Consider the following 23,936-nt stretch of genomic DNA (forward strand, 5'->3'; position numbering starts at 1 on the left):
ACGTTCCATGCAGTCATGCCAGCCACATGACCTTGAAGGTGTCTATGGACAATGCCGGCTCTAAGGCATAGAAATGGAGATGAGCACCAACCCCCAGAGTCAGACACGACTGGACTTAATGTCAGGGGAAAATCTTTACCTTTACCTACTATTGTATACAACCAACTGACAAGGTGACCACCAAGGACACCCCACAATTTATGATTAGATGATGATGATGATGATAATAATAATGAATAAGGCAGTGAGGTCGGTTCACATGGACTCTGCCCATCATCAACATCAACAGCCCTGCTTTGGAGACAGGAATAACAACAACAAGGGCCTAGCAAACTCGGTAAGGCAGACTTTGGGTTTGAATACGGTTGCTATGGTAACGTCAACTCCCCTTTGTCGCTGGCCGCCATCTTGGGTGCGGACCACAGCCAATCGGGAACGAGAGGGGCGGGGATTTGGAAGCGAAGGGGGCGGGGAGAGGGGCGGGGCGGTTACATCTTGTGAGGAGAAGAGCCCTCCGGGTTTTTGGAGGAGGAGAAGCAGCAGCAGGAGCACCTCAGGAGCCGGAGCTATGTTCGGGAGTCTGTCCAGAGTCTTCGAGGAGGACCCCTTCTTTCGGTGAAGAGGGGAAGGGACCGGGGAGGGGGGCTTTCATAGGTTTCTCTGCGGCCCGGATGACTGAGGGGGCTTCTACTCCAGGCATGGTCCAAATTGGGCCTTCCCTCCAGGTGTTTTGGACTGCAACTCCCACAATTCCTAACAGCCGGTAAGCTGTTAGGAATTGTGGGAGTTGCAGTTCAAAACACCTGGAGGGAAGGCCCAAGTTGGACCATGCCTGCTTTATAAAGCTGAAAATCTATCTCATGGTCTGGTCCACCACAGCTCAGATTTGCATACACATTCAACTACAGAACCTATCTTGTTCCTAACTTGAGGACTGCCTGTTGAAGAAATTGATTTATTATTATTATTATTATTATTATTGAATTGCCACAAGGCTCTTCGCTGGTTGTGTCGTGTCATTTATGCATGCTCATTCGCTATAGCAAAATCATCCTTCTGGAAGCGTCCCAGTAGCGTGGAGCTGTGCCACAGGCTGCTAGAATAATGAGGAACAGTTGGCACTTGCTGCAGCATGCCTTAGGTCTCTTTTAAGGCCTTTGGGCCAATGCTGAGTATCGGGCTAACCATGGCATTTTTAAGCCCAGCCAAAGTGAAGGAGTTTCAAGGTGCTCAAGGTGGCACCAAAACACAAATACAGTATACCTACCCTTTTTAGCCTGGCGATATGTAAGTGTACTTCGTGTATGCTGAAATATGATAGCTTTTAAGAAGCTACCTGGAAGCAAGAATTTAAAAAGAAAGGAACTAATGGATTTCCTTAGAACAACTAACTAAGGTTTACTTGGGATATTTGTCTTTAGACTTTTCTATCACAATGGGCGAGGCAGGAAACTTACTAAGAAATAAATACTGTGAAATTTACTTTTGTGTAAAACTTTAAAAGCTACTTGGAAGCAAGATTTTAAAAAAAGATTGAGGAAACTAATGGATCCCTTTAATAATACTATATATAATGCATTATACATATTAGGTATGTATAATATATAATATATGTGATAGATAGAAATAGTAACATTATATTGAAGTAATCCTGGTATGTGTATGCAATATTAATAATGTTGCAATATATTGTATATACAGTAGAGTCTCACTTATCCAACACTTGCTTATCCAACGTTCTGGATTATCCAACGCATTTTTGTAGTCAATGTTTTCAATATATTGTGATATTTTGGTGCTAAATTCGTAAATACAGTAATTACTACTTAGCATTACTGTGTATTGAACTACTTTTTCTGCCATATTTGTTGTCTAACATGATGTTTTGGTGCTAAATTCGTAAAATCATAACCTAATTTGATGTTTAATAGGCTTTTCCTTAATCTCTCCTTATTATCCAACATATTTGCCTAGCCAACATTCTGCCGGCCCGTTTATGTTGGATAAGTGAGACTCTACTGTACTACAACTTATGATATTGTAAAGCAATACTAATAGTATAATGTACTAGTAGTGTATTATATACTTTATATTGTGGTATAATAATATAGTACAATATAATAATATATAATATGATAATTGTATATTATATATTACATATAATATTAGTAGTAATATTGCAGTATAACGTGTTATTATTTTTGATATAGATATGGATTTGTTTTTGGGATTTGGGGGGTTGGTTATTTTTGTCTTTGTTCAGCTTCTCACTGCATGGAATGTTTGCTGAAATGTGTTGTAAACTGCCCTGAGTCCTCTGAGGAGATAGGGCAGGATAATAGATTCATAGAGTTGGAAGAGACCACATAGTCCAACCCCCTGCCATGCAGGAAAAACACAATCAAAGCATCCCCAACAAATGGCCATCCAGCGTCTGTTTTAAAGTTTCCAAGGAAGGAGATTCTATAAATAAAGTATTATTACTATTATTATTTAAAATATTTTTTGCTGGGAACCCCCCCCCCCATTTTTCAATCTAGGATAGATTTTACAAGCCATATTTGATTTAGCATTTGTCTGAAAAGTGCCCAGTCAGGAAATGTTTACATAACTATGGACTAGTTTCATGCTTGTCTGCATGTGCTTTGATTATCATGTGCTTTGATTAATCTGAATTAGGTCTAACCATTCCATAACAGCTTTGTACCCATGCATGATTGTGTTTTGAGAACTGCTTTCAAGTAGTACACTACACACCCTGTTTGGTTTGGCGCCAATAAGACAAAATTATGCCTGCTCACAAATCCTTTGAAATCAGAATGGAATTTGTTGATGATTTTATGCTGTATCAGCAGCTGCCCTCTTGGCAAGGTTTCCAGCTCTTACATTTCCTCCCATCTCCAACTTCAACAAAAGTGGCATTTTCTTATAAACATGCAGAAACACGCAGGTTCTTTCATTTGCATTCAGTCTGGCAATCTTGTCTTTTTCAAAATCTGGGAGTGACTTACTCCTTTTGAAAAGGTGGATGAAATGCAATGCAAATGAAGCAAGGGCACAGTCTCATAGGGTCATATTCAGTTGTTAACCCCTTCCATCAGTAGATTGGCTTTTGCCAGCAGAAGAGAGGCTTCCACTAAATATGTTCTTTAAACTTTAAACTGCCAACCTAGCAGTTTGAAAACATGCAAATGTGAGTGGATTAGTAGGTACCACTCCAGCGGGAAGGTAACGGCGCGCCATGCAGTCATGCCGACCACATGACCTTGTAGGTGTCTATGGACAATACCGGCTCTTCGGCTTTGAAATGGAGATGAGCACCAACCCCCAGAGTCGGTCACGACTGGACTTCACATCAGGGGAAAACCTTTACCTTTACTAGCCTAATGTAACCCCTGGAAGTTGTCATCTTTAGTGATTACATGTTTAATTTATTTGAAGTTGGGATAGGAAAACCTGCACTTGTCTCTACTAACAGCTACAATGATTGAAAGATCTTTGGTGCAGGAATAAAAAATAAATTGTACTTCTCATCTACAGCAACTTTTATTTTGGATACTGCAGACTGACTCCTGCAAGTAGACAGGACTACTGCACAACACCTTGTGATTAACCTCTAAAATAGTTTAGTAATATGAAAGCTTTCCCTACCTCAGAAGGCGAGATCTTGAACTAGCAAGCCAAAAATACTGTCTAGGATAAAATTGCTTTTATAAATGTCTCCCTGACTTTGCAGCTGTTCCTGGGAAGCTCTAGTACATCTCACACTCTTTCCTGGACCTGCCAAGTTTTTCCTCCTGAATATCACAGACAGGTGCAGAAGCAATTTCCTCTCTATGCACAGAAGTCTTGTGCATTTAGCTTGCCAAAGAGTGGCCTGTGATGCCATTTTTTGAACAGTCTTCTGCTGTGACTGGTGTCTTGTACAAAACCAGCTGTTCTAATTAGACTTTCCTGGAAAACATTGTGTGTGCTTAGTTGGTCTCAAGAAGCAAACATATATTGGAGAGCAAACTTAGCAGAATAGCTGCTGTTTGCCTTTGTAATGCTATTGTTCAGGCCCTAAGGATTAAACACGTATCTTGTATTGAGTCATCTTGTTCCAATAAATATTTTTGTAGAAATGTGAAAACAATATACTGCCAGCCTTCAGTATTCAGACATTGCATCCATGAATTCAAACATCCACAACTTGAAAATATTCCCCACAATGCTTTTTTTCCTTTGCCATTTTATATCAGGGGCACTATTTTACAAGCCCCATTGTATGCAATAGAACTTAAGCACCCACATAATTTGATATCCATGAGAGGTCCTGGAACCAAACTCCAGGAGACACAAAGGTCCTACTGTATAGGTGAACAAATACAGCAGAATGGTTACTGTTTCCCTTGTTTAGCTGTCATGGATAATATGCTAATATGTGCTATTATGATCATTTTAAGAATGCATACCAAAATATACCGTATAAGCTTAGGGCATAACAAGTAACATGTAAGAAGTAGATGAATATCCCATAAAGCTCTAAACATCTTTTAGCCCAATAGTTTTTTGTTTTGTTTTTTTGGAGGTTAGTAATTTTCTTGTCTATCTGCATGTTTGATTGAATCCACTCATCACAACTGGGCTCTGAAGATGAATTCTGAGTCTGCATCTCTGTATGCATTATGGATCTTAAGTGGGATAAATTGTAAATGCATATTCCCCAAAAGATTGGGCGGAAGCATTGATTTTAACTTAGGAAAAAATGTCCCTTTACTGTTGGAAGCCTGTTAAATCATTACAGCTAATTATTTTAAGTTGTATAACTTAGTAGATTGCTATTTTTCTAAATGTACATTGATAGATGAGCTGTCTCTCTCCTCCCCCCTCCCAATAATGTTCAGGGATCCATTTGCTGCACATAATGAACATGTACGTCGATTCTTTTCTGAACCCTTTGGGCGTGATCCATTTCTTGCTATTAAAAATGGTGGAGAAAGAAGCATAGATCACAGAGGACGTCCAGATTCTCAGGTTGCTTTGAGAAACAATCACAAGGTATGCTTTCTCTCTTATTAGCAGAATATATTATAATATGTAACCAGTGGCAGGATGTGGTGCTTTGCATTTGTGTTGTGTTTGTTGTAACTTTTCTGATTATTTAATGTGCAAATTAGATACATTTGATTTCTCACATGCAAATCAGAAGCAATTATGTTTAAGTTTGTTTTCAACTACCCATCATATCCTAGAATCTAAATGATAGAACAAAAGGAATAAACAAATATTTGTATAATCTTCTTTTAGATAGGTGACATATTTTGACCAATTTATATCTATATTGATGTATCTGATATAGTGGATTAGTACCATAGTATCATGGCTGCAGCTCTCTTGGTGAATTGTCACTATAGCTCCTCTTAGTCTGCAGTCCTGTAGCACATACTTAGATATAATGTCTAATGAATTTCACTAGGGCATACTACTCAGTGGACCCAGAAAAGATTGCCTTATATATCACTAATTTGCTGATGCAATGAGCTGTCGAAACTTGATACAAAGAAGATAGATATATTATCTCCACATATGAAATAGCAAGCATTTGGGTTTTTCACACATTAATTGGTGTATTCAATATCTATCTGTAGTGAAAAATCATTATTTCTGATGCAGAATATCATGGAAACCTGGTATACGGGTAGAAAGATGCACGTATTTTAAACAATCTATTAATCTGATGTCTCTCAAATCTAGTGCTCCTCCAGGTGTTTTGGACTTCAGCTCCCAGAAATCCTAGTCAGCTTACCAGCTGTTAGAAATTGTGGGAGCTGAAGTCCAAAACTTTTCGAGGAGCACAGTCTGAGAAACTCTGTATTAATATTTCAGGGTTCTTGTGTAATTAGTGTTAGAAATGAACTTCAGTGGAACGTGGAGTTGTGCTAGGATCAGTAATCTAGATATTTGGAACGGATGCTAGGACCAGCAGAAAGTGTCAGGTGCTGGTCAGATCTTTTTTCTCTTGTGCTTGTCCTCTGTTTTCAGCAAATAGACTTCTGTTGATTTCAGATTAGATCTAGCAGTATCGGGCTTTAAGATACATTTACATTTAATCTGATATAAAAAAGATTATTGTGCAGATGGGCTTCCTCACTTTTTATGACTTATAAGCCTGGAAGCCTGTACTTGATAAAGAGAGGTATTACTGAATTGCCTAGAACAGTGTTTCTCAAACTCTGCTCCTCCAGATGTTTTGGACTATCTTAAAAGTAGTTTATGATGAAAATAGTGAACCTTCTATGGTTCTGACAGTTTTACTGGAATGTCCTTTCAGATGCCATCTTTATTTAATTTTCTGCATTTGGAAGGAAGAGATAGTTAAGGATTTACCCCTTTTGCCTATTGATGTATTTTAAATTTCAGGTCCATGTATGTAAAGGGAGGCAATGCAAGTATTTGGATCAGGTTCTTGGAAGCATTATGCCCTAATGATCTAAAGAGGAAAAAGTGCAATTAACTGATTGTATCTGAAAAGGTGCCATATTTGTTTTTCCTGTAGTCCATACATATTTTAAAAAATCTGTTTGTTGTCATGATTGATGTTTTACACACTATATTGAATATACAATTATGTTTTAATGATCTGGATGAATAAGCTTTGTGTGTACTTTTTCAGTCATCTGTTTTATATTATAATAATATGTGTTTGCTGGAAATATGATAAAATACTTCATGAAATCAGTGCAAGCATAAACACTGAGTTTGGGCTACAGCTTACATCCAAAGAGCTAGGCTTTTTCAGGAGCTGATAAAATTTCCTGTGTCTCAATATATCTTTAGTCAAGATGCAGTAAAGCACGAAGGGCTATCTAGCAGGTAGAATTACTGAGCTCTTAGGAAGCAGGGCTGCTATAATGAGGACTGGCTCAGCATCTCAATGTATTATTAGTTCATGGATTTACACCGTGTACATTACTCAATTCATTTTAGAAGGAGATACAGTAATACTGTGTACCAGGTTAGAGCAAATAAGTTCCTTAAGAATAATATTTATGCTGATTCACTTTAAGTCTGAAATAAAGGAGAGGTTTGCTATTAAATTTGGTTGTGATATACTTTTGCCTGCCATATGTCAATGTTACTTCTTAGAAAGCAGATCCCATTAATACCAGATAACCCTGGTGTTGTAGTTAATACTCCAGTTTGGATTAGACATACAAGATGTTTAATACATACTTTCATTTAAGAGATTAAAACTTAGTACTTGGCAGTAAGATAGCAAGTAAAACTATCTAGAGTGCTCACTAGCAGATTGTTCGTGTTAAGTTTCTAGTGCACATTTTAAAGTAATTTAAGGCTAAGCAGTTTACAGTATTTCAATACTATCTACTGTAAAGTTGCCCTCATAGCAGCAAGAACGTACTTTGCTTAATAATCTTCTGAAGTGATTGAAAGTAGAGAGCATTCTTCAAATGTCTGTCTGAATTTCTTCCACATTCCAAGTTGATATAACATAGGTCTTCCCAGAATGACCAAGTGCAATTACCATTCCCAGGAATTAGGTAAAAGATATGGGGATAAGAAAAATTGGGATTGCAGAGGTGAAGAAAAAAATAAATGAGTCATGGGACTGAAACAAGATACTGACTGCAGGCTTTTGAACAGCTGGATACGATGGTCAAACACGGAAGGTTTAATCAAGTTCCATACAACAAACGATTTTGTATTTGTGGAGCATCAGAGGTTGAGGATATCACACATGTACTGTTCAGCTGTGAATTGTATAAGAAAGAGAGAGACCAATGCCTCGGACCATACATTATTCACAAAACATATTGAAACTTCATTTTTGTTGGCCGGCCAGAATCCTAAAATAACACACAAAACAGCCCTTTTCCTATTCAAAGCAACACAGCTGAGAATTGCATATTTGGAATCAATTGGGGTAAACTGTGGAGGTGATGCAGATATTTGACCTGAATGGGATCTTGTTAACAGCTTGTTTATTTTAACTTACCGCAGGTTGTATGCTGTATGTATGTATATGTGTTAAATGTTTTGATACCTTCGATGGGCTAATCAATAAAACATGACAAAGTACAAAGACTGCAGGCTTGAAATGAATAGAGTTGGTTTTACATGCACCCTGGTTTAGTAGTTGTACTATAAGAAGGATTCTTATAGACCATTGTATTAAAATGCATTTCCATAGAATGGTTTGATAGTTTATCGTGTGCCCTTCAGCTGGGCTTTTTGGAGATTAAAATATATATACAGATTCTTCAGTAATTTTTTGTCCTGCAGAGATGCTCAAGCTCTGTTGGCTGAGATCTGAAAGTAACTGTTCTATTGTGTTTATAGCATCATCTATTAATATGGTATACTAACATATAATTTCTTCACTGTGAATTTATAAGTTGAGCCGTTTTGTACTCAAGACTTCTTCGCAGTGACCTCTGAAACTACTGACATGGGAGAGATGACTTAGTTTTATCACCAGAGTGCTATGAATATTTTAGAGAATATGTATATTTTTCATTGCTAACTCTACAGAATTTCTTGCTTCTGCATAAAATGATTGGTTGTGTACAGACTAGCTGTATCACTGATTTTAATTTTTGTGGTCTGCAATTTATTCATTTGAAATTTAGTTTCTTAAATGTTGAGTAGGAACAGTTTTGTTGATTTTAATCAACATCTTTCCATCTGAACTGGGCTAATCTTGGTTGCTGATAGACAGAATTTGAATGTCTGAGAAAGCAGTAGAAGTGTAAAATACAGAACTCTATTAACTTGAAGGTACAGGAGAATATTTTTAGTGCACTAAAACGTATTTATTCAAACACATGATAAACCACACTATTTTAAAATGCCAATTCCAAGGCCACCAAAGTGTGACAGCTGCCAGCCATATTTGTCCATATATCTGGTGGCTGGATCTTAACTGAAGGATTAAAAGAGATGTGTGGATGATGGAAGCTGTATATTCCTTCTTACCACATTTTGTCTGTCCATACCTTGTCAGAACTATTTTCCAAACCTAGTTCACTTTAAGTACCGAAACTAGGAATGAAGGACAATTTAGTCATAATACTGGCCAGTGGGCCACAGACAAAGGGTTCATTTGCTCTAATCTGTATAGTTAGAGATAGACACACATGTGATTACTACCTCCTTCTTTATCTATGGACAAATATTTAAGCAAAATCAATTTATATAAGCTGATATTTTTCTTTCAGGCAATGAGCTGTTCCCTTATGCCTTTTGGCAGTTTTGGTGCCATGGTTAGTATACTAAAGAAGCACAAAACTCTACCTTCTGGTGATCTGGGCATGCAAGAAATTTTAAGCACTAATGTTTTATGATATTGGCATGCTGTTGCTAAATGGATTAGTCTGAGGCCCAGCTCAGACTAATCCATTTTTTGTTGCATTTCATTTCTGGTTTTGGTCCTTCTTTGTCTGGGAAGAAAGCATAACATGTTTCTTCTGTTTACATGGCTTCTGTTCTTTTCTGGAGACATAGGCATGGGCTCTTAATTCACTTTAAAAAAAAACTCATATTGGTTTTTTCTTCAAGAACCCCCCCGGAAAAAAAAAAGCAGGAACCTCTTTAAGAACTTAACAAAGCTTTTTTGTTTTGTTTTTACAGTTGTTAGGAGACAGAAACTCTTGCCAATCTACCTTCAGTCCCAGTCTACCTGTGTGTTAGCAAAACTGAATTGATGCAGTTGAATTTACACAAACTGTTCTTCTTTGGCCTATGCCACTTTACTAGCACAAACGCTTATGCTACTTCCTTGAAGAAACAATGCCACAATAAATACAGAAAGGGTGCTTGGTGTTAGAGCTGCTGCCTCCTCTTTCATGCAGACAACAGCAGCAGATTTTATTTCAAAAAAAAAAAGAAACACTGCAGTGTGTAAGCACTCTGTGTGTATTTAGGCCATTGTAAAACTGAAGCAATTTTCATGCGCTGACATTTCTCTTTCAGACCATGAATTTCCCACTAATGCCCTTTGGCTGTTCTGTTGGCATGGTTAGTATACTAATATTCTAATATAATATTCTCCCCCCCCCCCCCCCATGCCATCCCCACTCCCTTCCTTTAGTCTCTCCCCGGATGATCCTGTGAGTTGAGTTGGGTCTTAATGGTACTGGTATATGATCTTCAGCCTAGATTTTAAATTTTGTCAAGGATTCAATTTTATAATGGTTTTTATTAATGTTGAAGTTTTTAGCCTAGATTTTAAATTCTGTCAATAATTCAATTTTATAAGGGTTTTTATTAATATTGAAGTTTTTAGCCTAGATTTTAAATTTTGTCAATGATTTAGTTTTATAGGAGTTTTATTAATTGTGAAGTATATAACCTCTCGGATTTTATATGGATGTACGGGACTGGGTGCCCTTGATATGAGCTGGTCATTGACCGTAATAAAAGTTTACATTACATTACATTACTAAACACAGTGATGTTTATAATTTTTGGTGATATAGGCATCTCTCTCTTTTTAACTAAACTTAAACTTTTTTATTGTATGCTCTCTGAAATTCATTTTAGCATCCCTTTTTTCATTTTAGAAAACAAATTTTAATGTATTTAACAGAAAGATTGAATTATATAGATATCCATTGAAATTATACAGATATCCAAAGACATCTTTTTGCTTTTTTTCTTGACAGTGCGATAAATGCTGAAAGAGCAAAAACTTAGTTAAGGATTCTATAATGCCTGCAACTATTATTTCTGTTAATTTGAAAACTCTACTACAGTTTATATTATTCAGTCTTGTGAATTTGAAAAATGTCTATCATGTGATGGCTTTAACATTAATTTGTTTTGGTGCATGTGGGTTTTTTGTATATTTATTACAGTAGCTAAAATAATAACTTAATGTATACGGCGCACTGTAGAAGTGTTTAACCCTTCCCTTTTCACATTTTTCACATTTTGTTGTGTTGCAACCTGTACTTGACATGGATTTCATTGGCATTTGCAATGGTTTGATACTCACAACTGTGAATGTGAAAGATATTTTTACTGTGGCAGAAAAACTAATTAAAAAGAAAGTGATGTTCTCTGGTTGAATAGGTAATAGCCCATTTTGCAGTGAGATGCTTTAAGCTCCAATGCAACTTATTTCCATAAATCACATGAGTAGCTGAATGGATCCGAACTGTTTGCATTTCCAGTATCACATGATGTCAGATTAAATACATTGCTAGAAAGCTCTGGCTTGGTGGACAATATATTTAAACAAACAGCATCATGAACACCAAGGCACTATCAAAACAAGTCAGGGATAAAGTTTTGTAGAACAATCAGGTTTGGGTTATTTTTTAAAAAGCCAACAGTTAATATTGGCTGAAGTCCATCATTACCATTGAAGGAACATGACACCAATGTAATTGTGCCTAGTGAAAATGCTGTCAACCTAAATTTCATTTTAGGGGAAGGGTGGGGAATTAGTCAGGAAAACACTCAACAGTACAGTTATAATACTGAAAGAAACTGGAGAGATCCACAGGTGAGATGGGAAAAAGTGTCCATGGGAAACTAAACATACCACAAAGCTGCATTTTATAGGAGTGTGGCAAGCATAAATGAGTTGATGGGAAACAAATAACCATATTGTATCCCATTTGAAATTTGCAAAAAGGTGTTTGGGTGGCCTATGAAGCCAAATTGTACTTTTTGTCCTTGTGCTTTTTGTCCTGAAAACACAATTGCCATGGTGAAGCACAGTAATGGCATCTTCATGTTGTGAGGCTCTCACAGAGGCTCTACCAAGATTGATGGCAAAGTGGCAAATTCTACCAAAAAAAATCTGTATCAATCTTATTAAAATTCTGGCAAGATTTGAAACTTATGTTTCACCAGCAATCCCCATGTAGCCTGAAAGCTGGAACTGTAGAGCTGAGACTTACTCAAGAAGACTCAGTTCTACTTGCTGCCAAAGTTGCTTCTATTACACAGAACTGGCTTCGGCCACTTCACCTGTCTTTTCTGCCTCGGGCAACAAAATGTCTTGACCCAGTCCTGTTTCTGAAGTCAAGGCTTTCGACTATCCTTTCTTAGGTTCCTTTCTTCCTGCTGCCACTATTTCTTCTTACAGAAATTCTAATTTGCAATCTAGCACAGACGTATGTGAAGAAAATAACTGTATGATTAAATCCTGCTATGGTTTGATTGTCAATAGCTTGCTCTTTTTGGCACATAGTACATATAGTCACAGTTATAGCTAGTGCTAATCCCATCAGCGAGTCTCTGTTGGGTTTCCTATAAAGGCTTTAGCATGCTTCTGTTAATGTTCCCCGTGTTCCTTGTGGTGGTCATCCTTCAGTTGGAATGCTTGAAACAAATGGTATCTATGTAAACGGAAGCCTTGGTTACAGAAGAGTCATAATAGACATTGGAGCCAAGTCAACAGTCTGTCATATAAGCCTGCTTCTTGTGCTGTCTCATCAAACCATGTCTTCCTTTCCAGCAAGTGAAAATTATACCTGACTTACAAATCGTAAATCACAGAAGGGAATCTGAATTATGGATACTTTCATCAACTCACAAATTGATAATCTCGGTTTAGTCAATAACTTAGGCCTGTGTTCTAAAAGATAGGGCTTATTTTTGTACCTCTTCAATAATAACTTGATAGAGTAGAAGGAAAATGTTATTTAATTTCTTGCAAAAGTCTCAGTTGGAGAAGCTTTCTCTCATGTATGTATAGAAGCTGATTTTTATCACAATCTCGTTGTGTTATATTTCTGGTGGTAACCTAGAGTTGCTATTATGCTGTGGAATTTGAAAATTCTAAGAAATTATCTAAACATACATGAAATAAGTCACATGTGCAGACATGTGGGACATATTTTCAGTACTTGAAGTTCCTGCAGAAAGTCTTTTTGAGAGCCCTTTACTTCTGTAGCGCATTCCATTTTACTTCTAGCAGATTAGTAATCAAATTGAATGTGATCCTGAATCTCCCATAGTTCTCCATTTAATTGGTAGGGTTGGGAGGGGGGTCCTCAAAACTGGGAAGTATCACTTTGATATAGAGTATCTTAACCTTTGCCCGCAATCTAAACTTATATCACCCCATCTAATTTTAGATCTGCAGTGTAAAAAAGACAGACACAAATCTCATGTATCATGTCTAATTTAGACTTCATCTCAGCACAACAAAAGCTTAAAAGAATAAAAGCAAACGTTCTTGTTTTGTTTTTTAACCAAAAACAAACCTCCACCACCCACACTTTGAACCTTTTTGTTGCTATACCTCATGGTCTCCGTGTTTTTACCCTAGTGTTTTTGTGTGCTTTCAATTGTAAAGGGAATTAAAGCTGCTTCTGAATCTTCTGGTTCTTCTCTGCAAAACAGTCCTGAGCTGTAAATACTGTATGGTTTTTCCCCCCTCTTAAGTATTTCCTATCTTCTCTTCTGGCAGAACATGGATTTCAGGGATCCTTTCTCTGCAATGGATAGAATGATGTCAAATATGAGAAACAGCATGTTGGAATTGCAAAGAAATTTTGTAAGTTTGTATTATTGAAATGCCAAATGGAAAACCGCATCAGTATTTTTAACAGAAATAATATGAATGGCAAAAATACCCTATGAAATGTGAATTAGCAGCAGATAAATGCTAGGATCTCAGGTGAAAACATTCTAGCATGTTATGGACACAGTATTTTTGTACTTTGAATTTAGATACTATTTCATTTGTTAAAAGGTTATTCTTATAATCATTCCTGGACACTGTTAATGGATTGTGGGAAGGGGAAAAGTAGTGTGGCCTTCCAGATATTGCTGGATTGTAACTCCTGTCATCTCTATGCTGGCTTGAGATAATGACAGCTGCTGTCCAAGAGTACTGAAATAGTTTGCATAAGTGAAAGATATACGATATTTTCTTATCCCCACTTCTGGTCCTATAGCTGTTCTTTTAACACTGTAGAAATAATATACACAAGTTGGCATCATATCCATGAAAATAAGTCGATAAATGATGTTGGCTAGCCTTTATATGCCAGGCCTTGTAGGTTGCAATGAATGAATTTACTTTTGTATAGAATTTACCTTTGCAATAGTCTTGAGTTTGTTTTTACAAACTGCCAGTTACAGGTAAATGGCTGTTTACAAACCTCGTTGCATGCAATAAATTCCATCCTGAATTGTGTTCTTCAGTTATGTGACTACAATAGTCCTTTGAAATGCTTTGCAGACTGAGGGTACATCTTCACTCTAGAATTAATGCAGTTTGACACCACTTTACCTGCCATTGCTCAATACTATGGAATCATGGGAGTTGTAGTTTTATAAAATCTTTACGCTTTTCTATCAAAGAGTGCCAGTGTCTAACCAAACTATAATTCCTATGATTCCATAGCACTGAGCCATGACAGTTAAAGTGGTGTCAAACTGCAGTGATTTTACTGTGTAGATGCACCTCTGGTGTTTGAGACTGCCATGACGTACTGAGAGTTGTGTTCCTATAAGACTTCTATCTTTCATTGTCTCAGTGGAACCATAAGTATTGAATATTGCTTTCGGTTATACAGTAGAGTCTCACTTATCCAATATAAACGGGCCGGCAGAATGTTGGATAAGAAAATATGTTGGATAATAAGGAGGGATTAAGGAAAAGCCTATTAAACATCAAATTAGGTTATGATTTTATGAATTTAGCACCAAAACATCATGTTAGACAACAAATATGGCAGAAAAAGTAGTTCAATACACAGTAATGCTAAGTAGTAATTACTGTATTTACGAATTTAGCACCAAAATATCACAATATATTGAAAACATTGACTACAAAAATGCGTTGGATAATCCAGAACGTTGGATAAGCGAGTGTTGGATAAGTGAGACTCTACTGTAGATTCTTATTCCAATTTTCCTTCATTTTGAATAATTTGTTGTACTTAAACTTCAGGATAAAATGGCAGTTGATCAGAATGCCCACACTTTCAGTTCTTCTTCAGTGATGACCTATTCAAAAAAGGGTGATGAACCTCCAAAGATTTTCCAGGCTTCTGCTCAGACCCGTATGGCTCCAGGAGGCGTAAGTTACATTTGGTGTTCCCCCTCCCTCTTTATTAGAAAATAGATATGCACAGGAAGTCTTAATACGCTACATTTTTTGTATCGGTACTAGGGAATAGTTTGCAATTCAGAAAATCAACTCCTGGCCTGTACTGTAATCCTGATTCTCAGACCCAGTATATAATTATAGTTTGGATGCTGTGGTTTGCTGTGATGCAGGAAGTAAGTTACAAATTAACATGTGCAAAGGGAACACAGGGCACATCCTATAGCGCCAGGCCACAGTCTGGCCCCATTCTTTTCATGCACTTCCTTGGTGAGATTTAAATGAAAAGAAACATTGACATTACAGTTTTACACATTTTGTAGCTTCAATGTAACTGCTGCATCTAACTTAGCTAAGAAATTTGCATTTGAACAATGACAATTCATGAAAGATATTATATATAAGAAGAAAAGGTTGTGGAAAAGAACCCACAGCTCAGAACTATTGCCAGTACGTGGTTATCAGAAAGCTTCTAATAATATAACTGTGAGAACGGTGATAAGCAGTAGACAAGGTTTTCAAGTTGGTTAGCATGATATACTAACTGTTAGTGTCTCTTTCATGTAGCACATACCAGCACATAGTTATCTCTAAAGGCCCATTCACAGCCTATATTTAGACTAGGCTTAGGCAATTTTTGAAACAGTTCTGGTAGAATAATATGTGACCATCAACTGGTAGACATTCACTCTATGTGTGAACCATAGATGTGCATGTTATGGCCTCAATTCTGTGAAGTGATAAATCATGCAAAGGGTACAGTTATACAAACAACTGTCAGTTGCTGGTTTTCTTTTAGTAGTTTTTGCTCATGAGGAGACTAACAACTCTCTAAATGAGGCTTATCTCTTCAAAAGTGGGAAATGCTGCAGTATAAATTATAGGTATTGTTCCAGATATTCTAATTTGTCCTCAGAAATTAGATTTTTCTGTTTCTGATATATTCTTTTCCTTCTAATTTCCAGTTTTGGTGATCTATTGGAGTTTAAATGCTATTTTTATCATCTTGATTTCAACTCTGTTGAAATGTAGAATCTAAGCTTACTAACCAAGTTCATTCACATGAATAACTTTTTTCTATACACATACAGATTAAAGAAACCAGAAAGGCACTTAAAGATTCTGAAAGTGGGCTTGAAAAAATGGCTATTGGTCATCACATTCAGGATCGAGGTCATGTAATTCAAAAGGAAAAGAACAACAAAACTGGCAATGAAGAACTCAATCAAGAATTTATCAATTTAGATGAGAGTAAGAAACTTTGTTCTGGCATCCAATTTTTTTGTTTTTGTTCCGTAATATGAATTCTCAACATTTTACAAGGGGTTGTGTCTGTGCACATGCATGCACAGAAAAATATGCATCTTTTAGGTTATTTTCTTCTTAATTCGTATCTGAATTTTTTTATCAAACTATAGTAGCTTTAACCTGCTTTGAGTTACTTAATCATGACTGTTGTCTGTTCCCCAGTGATAATTCCAACGTATCATTTGGTGTAAAAATACTTTATTCCTATAGGAGTGTTTGTGGGTGCAGATTGAAAGGTGGGGTATTTATTTTGAGTAGGTTTTTGCTCTTTGTTTTGCAGAATACATAGCCAACACAGTTGTGATGTCTTAAAATACTTTGGGGTTTGTCTTTTTTTTAAAAAAATCCTTCATTCAGAAGATGAATCTTGAGGACACTGTTATATCTCTTCAGAGGACTTCATGTTGAAAAATACCTACTTTGTTGGTATAGCTCTAAGCAAATTCTGCAAGAAAATGTGACTCTGGGGAACTAAAATATACTGTCTGCCTGGGTGAGGTTTTGACATGTTCTGTATGAAATGGTTCAAGACATAGTATCTTACATTTTTTGAACAGCTGAAGCTCAAGCATTTGATGATCAATGGCAAAAGGAAATTGTGAAGTTCAAGCCCTCTCTAGGAAGAAACAACAGAAATGTGACAAGACACCGAAGTATTCAGCATTTAGGCAAAGAAGATGCAGTAAGAAGGTATAAATAATTGTTATGTTACTACTTTCCACCTTTCTTTCTTTTTTCCAAAGAAAAAGGTTGTGAGTATTCCCAAATCTGCACAGCATTTTTAAGACACTGGTTTGCAATCAAATTATTTTTTTTCAAGAAAACTGTTGGTGACAGAAGTGAGACCAGAACTTGACCACAACTTGGGTTTTTGTTATACATTTGGATTTAATGCATGTTTCTGTCCATTGGAGAAGGGCTTTTGGTGATGTGGTAGTTTGGAGACAAGCAGATATACTGTAAAGCATCTTCAGTCGATAGATAATTGTGTTCGTCTCCTGGAAAAGAGAATGCCATATTTGCCCATTTCTTCCAGCTTGCTAAAAGAAACTCTTTAGTTAATTCGTGTAAAACTATTTCAGCAGTTTTGTAAAATAAATGTGTAAGGGTCTCTGTTTCTATGGAAAACATTGTGGGCTTGAGTTGTGGCTGCTTTTGGAAAATACCTTCCTAAACACTAAATCTCATCCTAAAGCCAGAAACCTAAGCTCAGTGAGGGCCGTGCAGTAGTAGGATGGGAGATGACCCGGGAACATGAAATTGAACTTTTAAAAAAATGCTTTCTCTTGAAACTCTGGCAAGTTGTGGTTGGTCAGGTTCACAGTCCTAGGCTCGGCCATCTAATCCAGAATAAGACAGTCCCACATATCTGTTTGGCCAACACTCTTGCTTGTTAGCAAACTGTCAACACCCTTTTCCTTCTAAAGTGTTTACCTAACTAATAGAGAAACAAACATTTTTCATAAAATCGTAAACATAAAGTATTGCCTTGATCTAAATGTCATTTCAGGGAGAAGACTCACCCAAGAACACCCATAGAGGGATCGAGGAGGCAACAATCTTCTGCGGAGAAGCTCAGTGTCAAGGGTTCACACGTTCCTCTCAAAGCCAGCAAAAAATAAATGGCTGCGTTGTTTTCTTGTTACTAATCTGGCTGTGTGTTTTTGGGAGGACACAATCATTCTGGATCAATGAATAAGACCAAGCTTACTCTTCTTAGAAGTAGTGATTTTGCTCTTTGACTCCCAGGTGTTCAATGACAGCTCTCAGCAGTTTGATAACACTCGCTTTTGACCAGTAAAGGAAAAACACTTGATACTGAAAAGCACTTTATGGAGTTCTCTCTGTTATGAGGTAGATTGTTAAAGCATATGGTTTTTACTGACAACAATGGCTCTATTATGTTTGAAGACAAAGTGATAATTGCAACTATATATGGAAAGTTTCAAAGGAGCACAGGTAGTAAACTGCTGTTTGTAATGGAAGCAATGCGGGTTTTGTTTTGGTGAAGAGTTAGTCAAGATCTAAAACATTATAAAGAAAATCACTTGAAATTAATTTACTGAATAGCAGGTGTATTAAACTACAGACATTGATAGACTTGCAAAAAATGCATAGATTTGCATGTTGTTAGCAGTATCTTAGTTTTGTGTATTTCCCAACATAGCCACCCTCTTAAGTTGTTGGTTATTCTGTTACTATAATTCAGTTCTGCTGTTCTCCTTGCTGAGTGTAGGTAGCATTTCCTATAACAATAAACCATTGTCCTACCCTTGAACAAGCTGTGACTTGTTTTGGCAGGTGGGTGTCAAGAGTCACATTAGAGATATAATTAATAGACATCCTAGTGAAGCAAAAGCTTTTTTCAGCTATTCTGTATAAAGGATAACATGTCATGGGCTTTTAAGATGAAAGGTTATTTAATAATATCCTAGTAGTTCACTCCATTTCTATAAAATATCTGATAGTTTTTCTGAATAAATTTCCAATACGCATAGCATCAACATTGAGTGTTATTTGACAGTGTACACAGATTATTTTAGTTCTCCTCCTTGTTACGTTTTGCCTCTATCTTCAGGATTTCTGTTTCCTTATGATTAATTGTTTTGTCCCCAGTATGGGCTAGTTCATTAGAAAGTTGTGGGTTAGAAATATAGGGACTGTTAATGATCTGGGAGGCATTTTGTCTTGCAAATCCCCAAAATGCTTGCAATAAAAGTGAATTTAGGAAAGATTAAATGTATGCTTTCTTAGTAAAAATTCACATTTTCTGGATGTTGCCTTCATGATGCGCTTATTTGTAAGAGATAGCAATTAAAAATATTTTAATGCGAGATCATATGCAACCTGTATTTGTGTTACCTATAAATGCACCAGATTAAGTAAATTAATTGGCTCTGCAAGTTAGCTCAAGGCTTCTCAGTTCAAACTTTGTCTTTCTATAGAAACAATCTTGCTGAAGTTGGAACTTTTAGTGCTTCAATTTATTTATGTTAGGATAGCTAACAAAATATCTGGTATGTAAAAAGTAGAGGATCTGTACAATTTAATCCTTCCAATAAAAGAAAGTAATCGTTTCTATGCTTTTTAAAGCCGCACAGGACAGAAATGTATATCTTTGCATATTTTTCTTGCAGCTGCATAATTACAGACTAATACTGTATGAATATGTTAATACATCAATTCTCATAGTAAATGAAAAGTTCACTTGCCACTTTTTGTTAATAAAGAACTGTTCAACAGAATACTGCATTGGTTGCTATCATCCTTCCTATTAAGTTCTATTATGTTTTTAAGAAACAGACATTTAATTCAGACATTTTGGTAAGCAGCATGTTGGTAAGCAGCGTGACTACATTTCAGCAATAGGAGTCTTGGTTTTCTGAACCTAACATTTAAAATGTGAATCTAGTCATTCTCCATGCACACAAATGCTCACATGCTCACTCCATGCAAAAGACCATGCACATGTATGCACATATGCTCACATGTGTGCAGACATGTGCATGGTGTTTTGAGGTAGGAGGCAATGCATCTTCCAGCTGAGACGGTAGTTTGCAACCTATCATCTCCCTAAAATATGAGCCTTGCTAATCTGAACCGGTGAAGACTCTTAAGGTTCACATATTCTAATAACTGCTGCCAAGAAACATGACTCTAGATGTGGAAAGCTCAGTGCTGGTGGGTGCACAAATCCTATGATTTATTCACTTCTGCCACTAAGATTACAGCTGCCATGTGGTCAAGCCAAGTCTTGCAGTAGGCACAATGTTTGAAATCGCCACCTGTTCAGTGCACTTCCCTGTTCTTATGCAGGGAACTCCAACCGTGTTTTAAGCACGTTTGTAGGGCAACAGGTGTTTTGCATCTATCACTGTACTCTTGACTTTGCCTTGGCTATCTGAATACGAACAAAATCTTATTTTTCAGTTGCTGTTGCTATGAAATGGTGGCACAATGTTCATCAAGAATACAGATGGGATGTTAGAGTCTCTTAAAATGTTTCTAATTGAGGATGTTACAAACCCCTCTTACTCAAATTTTTGCTTGGGTCACCTTAAAGTACTATAACTCACTGCTTCCCAATCCAAATGTGATCCTATTTGCTCAATGATGAGGTCATGAAAATTTAGAAGGTCTCTGAATGCCACCCATTTACAAAAATAGATTAGTAACAACATGCAAGGTTTATAGTGGATTCTACAGAAGATACTTCAGTTGTACTCTACAAAAAGGGGAATAAGCCTGTTTAGCAAGCCTTGCAAATGTAGATTTATTATAAGTAAATGTTTGGTTTTTATACTTATTTTATATAAGTATATACCAGGGAGCGAAGTGTGTTAAAGCACCGAGCTGCTGAACTTGCGGACCAAAAGGTCCCAGGTTCAAATCCCGGGAGCAGAATGAGCGACCGTTGTTAGCTCCAGCTCTTGCCAACCTAGCAGTTCGGAAACATGCCAATGTGAGTAGATCAATAGGTACCGCTCCAGCGGGAAGGTAAAGGTGCTCCATGCAGTCATGCCGGCCACATGACCTTGGAGGTGTCTACGGACAATGCCGGCTCTTCAGCTTAGAAATGGAGATGAGCACCAACCCCCAGAGTCAGACATGACTGGACTTAATGTCAGGGAAAACCTTTACCTTTACCTTATACCTGGGGGTCACTAAAATTTATCAGGCAGAAAAGTTTTGAAAGTGGAGAAAGTTTAAGAAGACCTGCTATAACTGGATCCAGGGCCCACAGAATATTCAAGTCTTAGTGTTCCCTGTGTCTTTGTAAGACCTGTAGTTGGCATTATCTCACAAGATTATTTCAATTAATTGTTCTTTAAGGCTTAATCCTGAACAAGCATGTTATCTATACTGGAAGTACACACCATTTTAAAATAAAATACCTGCAAAACCTAGTGCCTGGCTTGAAGTGAGCATAGGTTTTATAGCAATGTCATCCAAATTACTGATTTTTTTTCCAGTTGGAATTGACCTTTTTAATAAAAGCTTCTGTTAGAAGAGGACTCTCCTGCATCCCATACACAGTCAAGAAAGATGCTTAAAACATTTGTGGCATTTCACTTTTGCTTCACCCTTTAAATTTCTTAATTTTGAGGTGCTGAACATAAGAGTAGTGTGACTGATGAGGTCCTGGCTGGTATGAATTGCAAAGTGAACACCATATTCAAGAATGTGAGCTTGAGTGAAATCAAACTAGAGTAGAGTCTCATCCAACATAAACAGGCCGGCAGAACGTTGGATAAGCGAATATGTTGGATAATAAGGAGAAATTAAGGAGAAGCATATTAGACATAAAATTAGGTAATGATTTTACAAATTAAGCACCAAAGCATCATATTATACAACAAATTTGACAGAAAAAGTAGTTCAGTACGCAGTAATGCTACGTAGTAATTACTGTATTTACGAATTTAGCACCAAAATATCACGATGTATTGAAAACATTGACTACAAAAATGTGTTGGATAATCCAGAACGTTGGATAAGCGAATGTTGGATAAGTGAGACTCTACTGTATATCTGAATTCTTTCTCAAAACTGAGGGGGAAACATTTTAAAGTTATCCCTTCTAATTGAATGTACAGGCAGTTCCTGAGTTACAAACATCTGATTTACAAACAATTTGTAGTTAAGAACAGGAGTGAGACAACAGGAATTGAGATAGATCTACCCCTAAGTAGAGAAATTCACTTCTGTAAGAGTTATCATGAGGAAAGGGGGTCTCCAATCCTTGTTTCCATAAGAAGCCAATTTTTTCAAAATCCAGTTATCACAGAGACAGGAAGTGAGGTGAAATATTCTGAACAGGGCACAGACAGCAAAACAAAAACCACAAGGGTGTTAACCCTTCCCTATGCTATCCAGCGCTAAAGAATATATATTTTTGTCTGGTGTTGCACTTAAAAATGTACCTGTTCTGACATACAGACTAATTCAATGTAAGAACAAACCTACAGAAGCTATCTTGTTCATAACTTGGGGACTGCCTTTATTTGTAACACACATTTTCTCTATCAAAGGAGACTCAGAAGCATCTAACATTAAAAATCATAACAATATGTGAATTATAACCTAACACATATAAACATTAAAATAGAATTAAACATACAAATATTAAAAACACATTATTAAAACCGTTAAACAAGTCTATTGAACTACACAAAAGTAACCTCGGCTTAGTGCTGTCATCTGTAACAATACACAGTGAGACAGAAGTTAACGCAGTTGTGGGCAGTCCTGCACCTTTGCAAACTATCCATGTCCCTCAATTTATAACTTTCTGATTTGTTTTAAAAAAGGAAAGTATGGAGATGAATTCAGGATTCGGTTCTTGACTTGACGCATTATGTTCAGCCTTGGAGAATCTCCATAGACACCAATGGATTAAAACAAGCAAGGTTTGTGAAGACAGCACTGTTTCCATTTCTGACTGGATTATTCCATGTAGTGGACTGTGACTGCCACCAGTTTCTGAAGCCAGATTATCTGCTTAAAACTGGATTATATGGCAGTGTAGACTCATATAATCCAGTACAAAGGAGATAATCAAGATTCAGTAACTGGATTATATGGCAGTGTAGACCCAGACTCTGTATACTAGAGTTTGGGCCCCTGATGGCGCAATGGGTTAAACCCTTGTGCCGGCAGGACTGCTGACCGACAGGTTGACAGTTCGAATCCGGGGAGAGTGGGTGAGCTCCCTCTGTCAGCTCCAGCTCCCCATGCGGGGACATGAGAGAAGCCATCAAACATCCGGGCGTCCCCTGAGCAACGTCCTTGCAGATGGCCTGAGACGAAAAAAAAAAAATTAGACTTTGATACCCCGCTTAGCCATGGAAACCCGCTGAGTGACTTCTGCAAGTTATACATCCTCAGCCCCAGAAATCCTAGTGACATAGCTTTGTGCTTAAAAAATATCCAGAAAAGAAGAGCCTTTCGTGGCTAAAACTATAGCTAAGAATTAACCTTGAGGCCTGTTTCCTACCAAGGCAGTTACAGAATATTTTCTTAAAACAGGGCTGTGAAATCGGCGAGGCTTCCTTCCTTCCTTTAGCCTCCCCTTGATACCTTTTAACAGCAGTTCCTCCCACCTGGCAAAAGGTGGCGCTGTAGCTTTTGTCTCCCAGGAGGAGGCGACGTTGCCTGTGCCTAGACCAGCCTTTCTACGCTCCAGCGCCGTAACAGGAAGCTCTTGCCGGCTCGAGCCGGAAGTGGAACCCCAAGAGCCCTGGACGGCGTGACTTTGACTGGAGCGTCATGTTGAGGTGGAGGCGGCTGTGGGGCTCCGTGTTGCCCGGGCAACAGGTATTTAAGGAAGCGGGAGGGTGGATGTTGTTTCTAAGTTTGTCCATGCCTGGCTTAACCCACTCACTATTGGCAGGTTTGCTCCAGATGCATCACCGGTGGGCTTCAATGTTTTCTCTGGCCGCAGGGTGAACTACAACTCCCACCATGATGGGTCAGCCCCCTCAACCCCCTCCAGTAGGCTTAGTTGGTCATGTGTGTTCTGTGTGCCAAGTTTGGTCCAGGTCCATCGTTGGTG

The 23,936-nt window shown here is 37.5% G+C and overlaps 2 protein-coding genes and 1 long non-coding RNA gene across 7 annotated transcripts in view; 2 read left to right on the forward strand and 1 right to left on the reverse strand.

Moving 5' to 3' along the window:
* Positions 1-244: 244 nt before the first annotated feature.
* Positions 245-19,626, forward strand: mlf1 (myeloid leukemia factor 1). Of its 5 annotated transcripts, XM_008106109.3 has the most exons (9): positions 245-615; positions 4,887-5,040; positions 9,219-9,263; positions 9,973-10,017; positions 13,427-13,513; positions 14,918-15,046; positions 16,165-16,324; positions 16,939-17,071; positions 17,892-19,626. In XM_008106109.3, exons 1-9 carry the CDS (start codon positions 260-262, stop codon positions 18,001-18,003), a joined length of 1,221 nt encoding a protein of 406 aa, XP_008104316.2. In that variant the 5' UTR covers positions 245-259; the 3' UTR covers positions 18,004-19,626. The 5 variants fall into 5 exon arrangements, with proteins under 5 accessions (XP_008104316.2, XP_003218260.2, XP_008104320.2 ...); XM_008106111.3 differs by lacking the exon at positions 9,973-10,017 and having other exon boundaries at positions 459-615; XM_008106112.3 differs by lacking the exon at positions 9,219-9,263 and having other exon boundaries at positions 459-615.
* LOC134297880 (uncharacterized) lies at positions 18,527-23,592 on the reverse strand. The gene is made up of 2 exons (XR_010004784.1): positions 23,462-23,592; positions 18,527-23,181 (listed from the first exon to the last, which is right to left on the reverse strand). It is a non-coding gene; the product is annotated as an uncharacterized LOC134297880 (long non-coding RNA).
* Positions 23,579-23,936, forward strand: part of gfm1 (G elongation factor mitochondrial 1) — a 34,811-nt gene continuing 34,453 nt past the window's right edge. The window contains exon 1 of the mRNA XM_003218171.3: positions 23,579-23,698. Coding sequence (XP_003218219.1) covers positions 23,651-23,698 — 48 coding nt within the window. The 5' untranslated portion in view covers positions 23,579-23,650. The remainder of the gene's footprint in view (positions 23,699-23,936) is intronic.

This window comes from Anolis carolinensis, chromosome 3 (assembly GCF_035594765.1).
Source record: "Anolis carolinensis isolate JA03-04 chromosome 3, rAnoCar3.1.pri, whole genome shotgun sequence".
Classification (NCBI taxonomy): domain Eukaryota; kingdom Metazoa; phylum Chordata; class Lepidosauria; order Squamata; family Dactyloidae; genus Anolis; species Anolis carolinensis.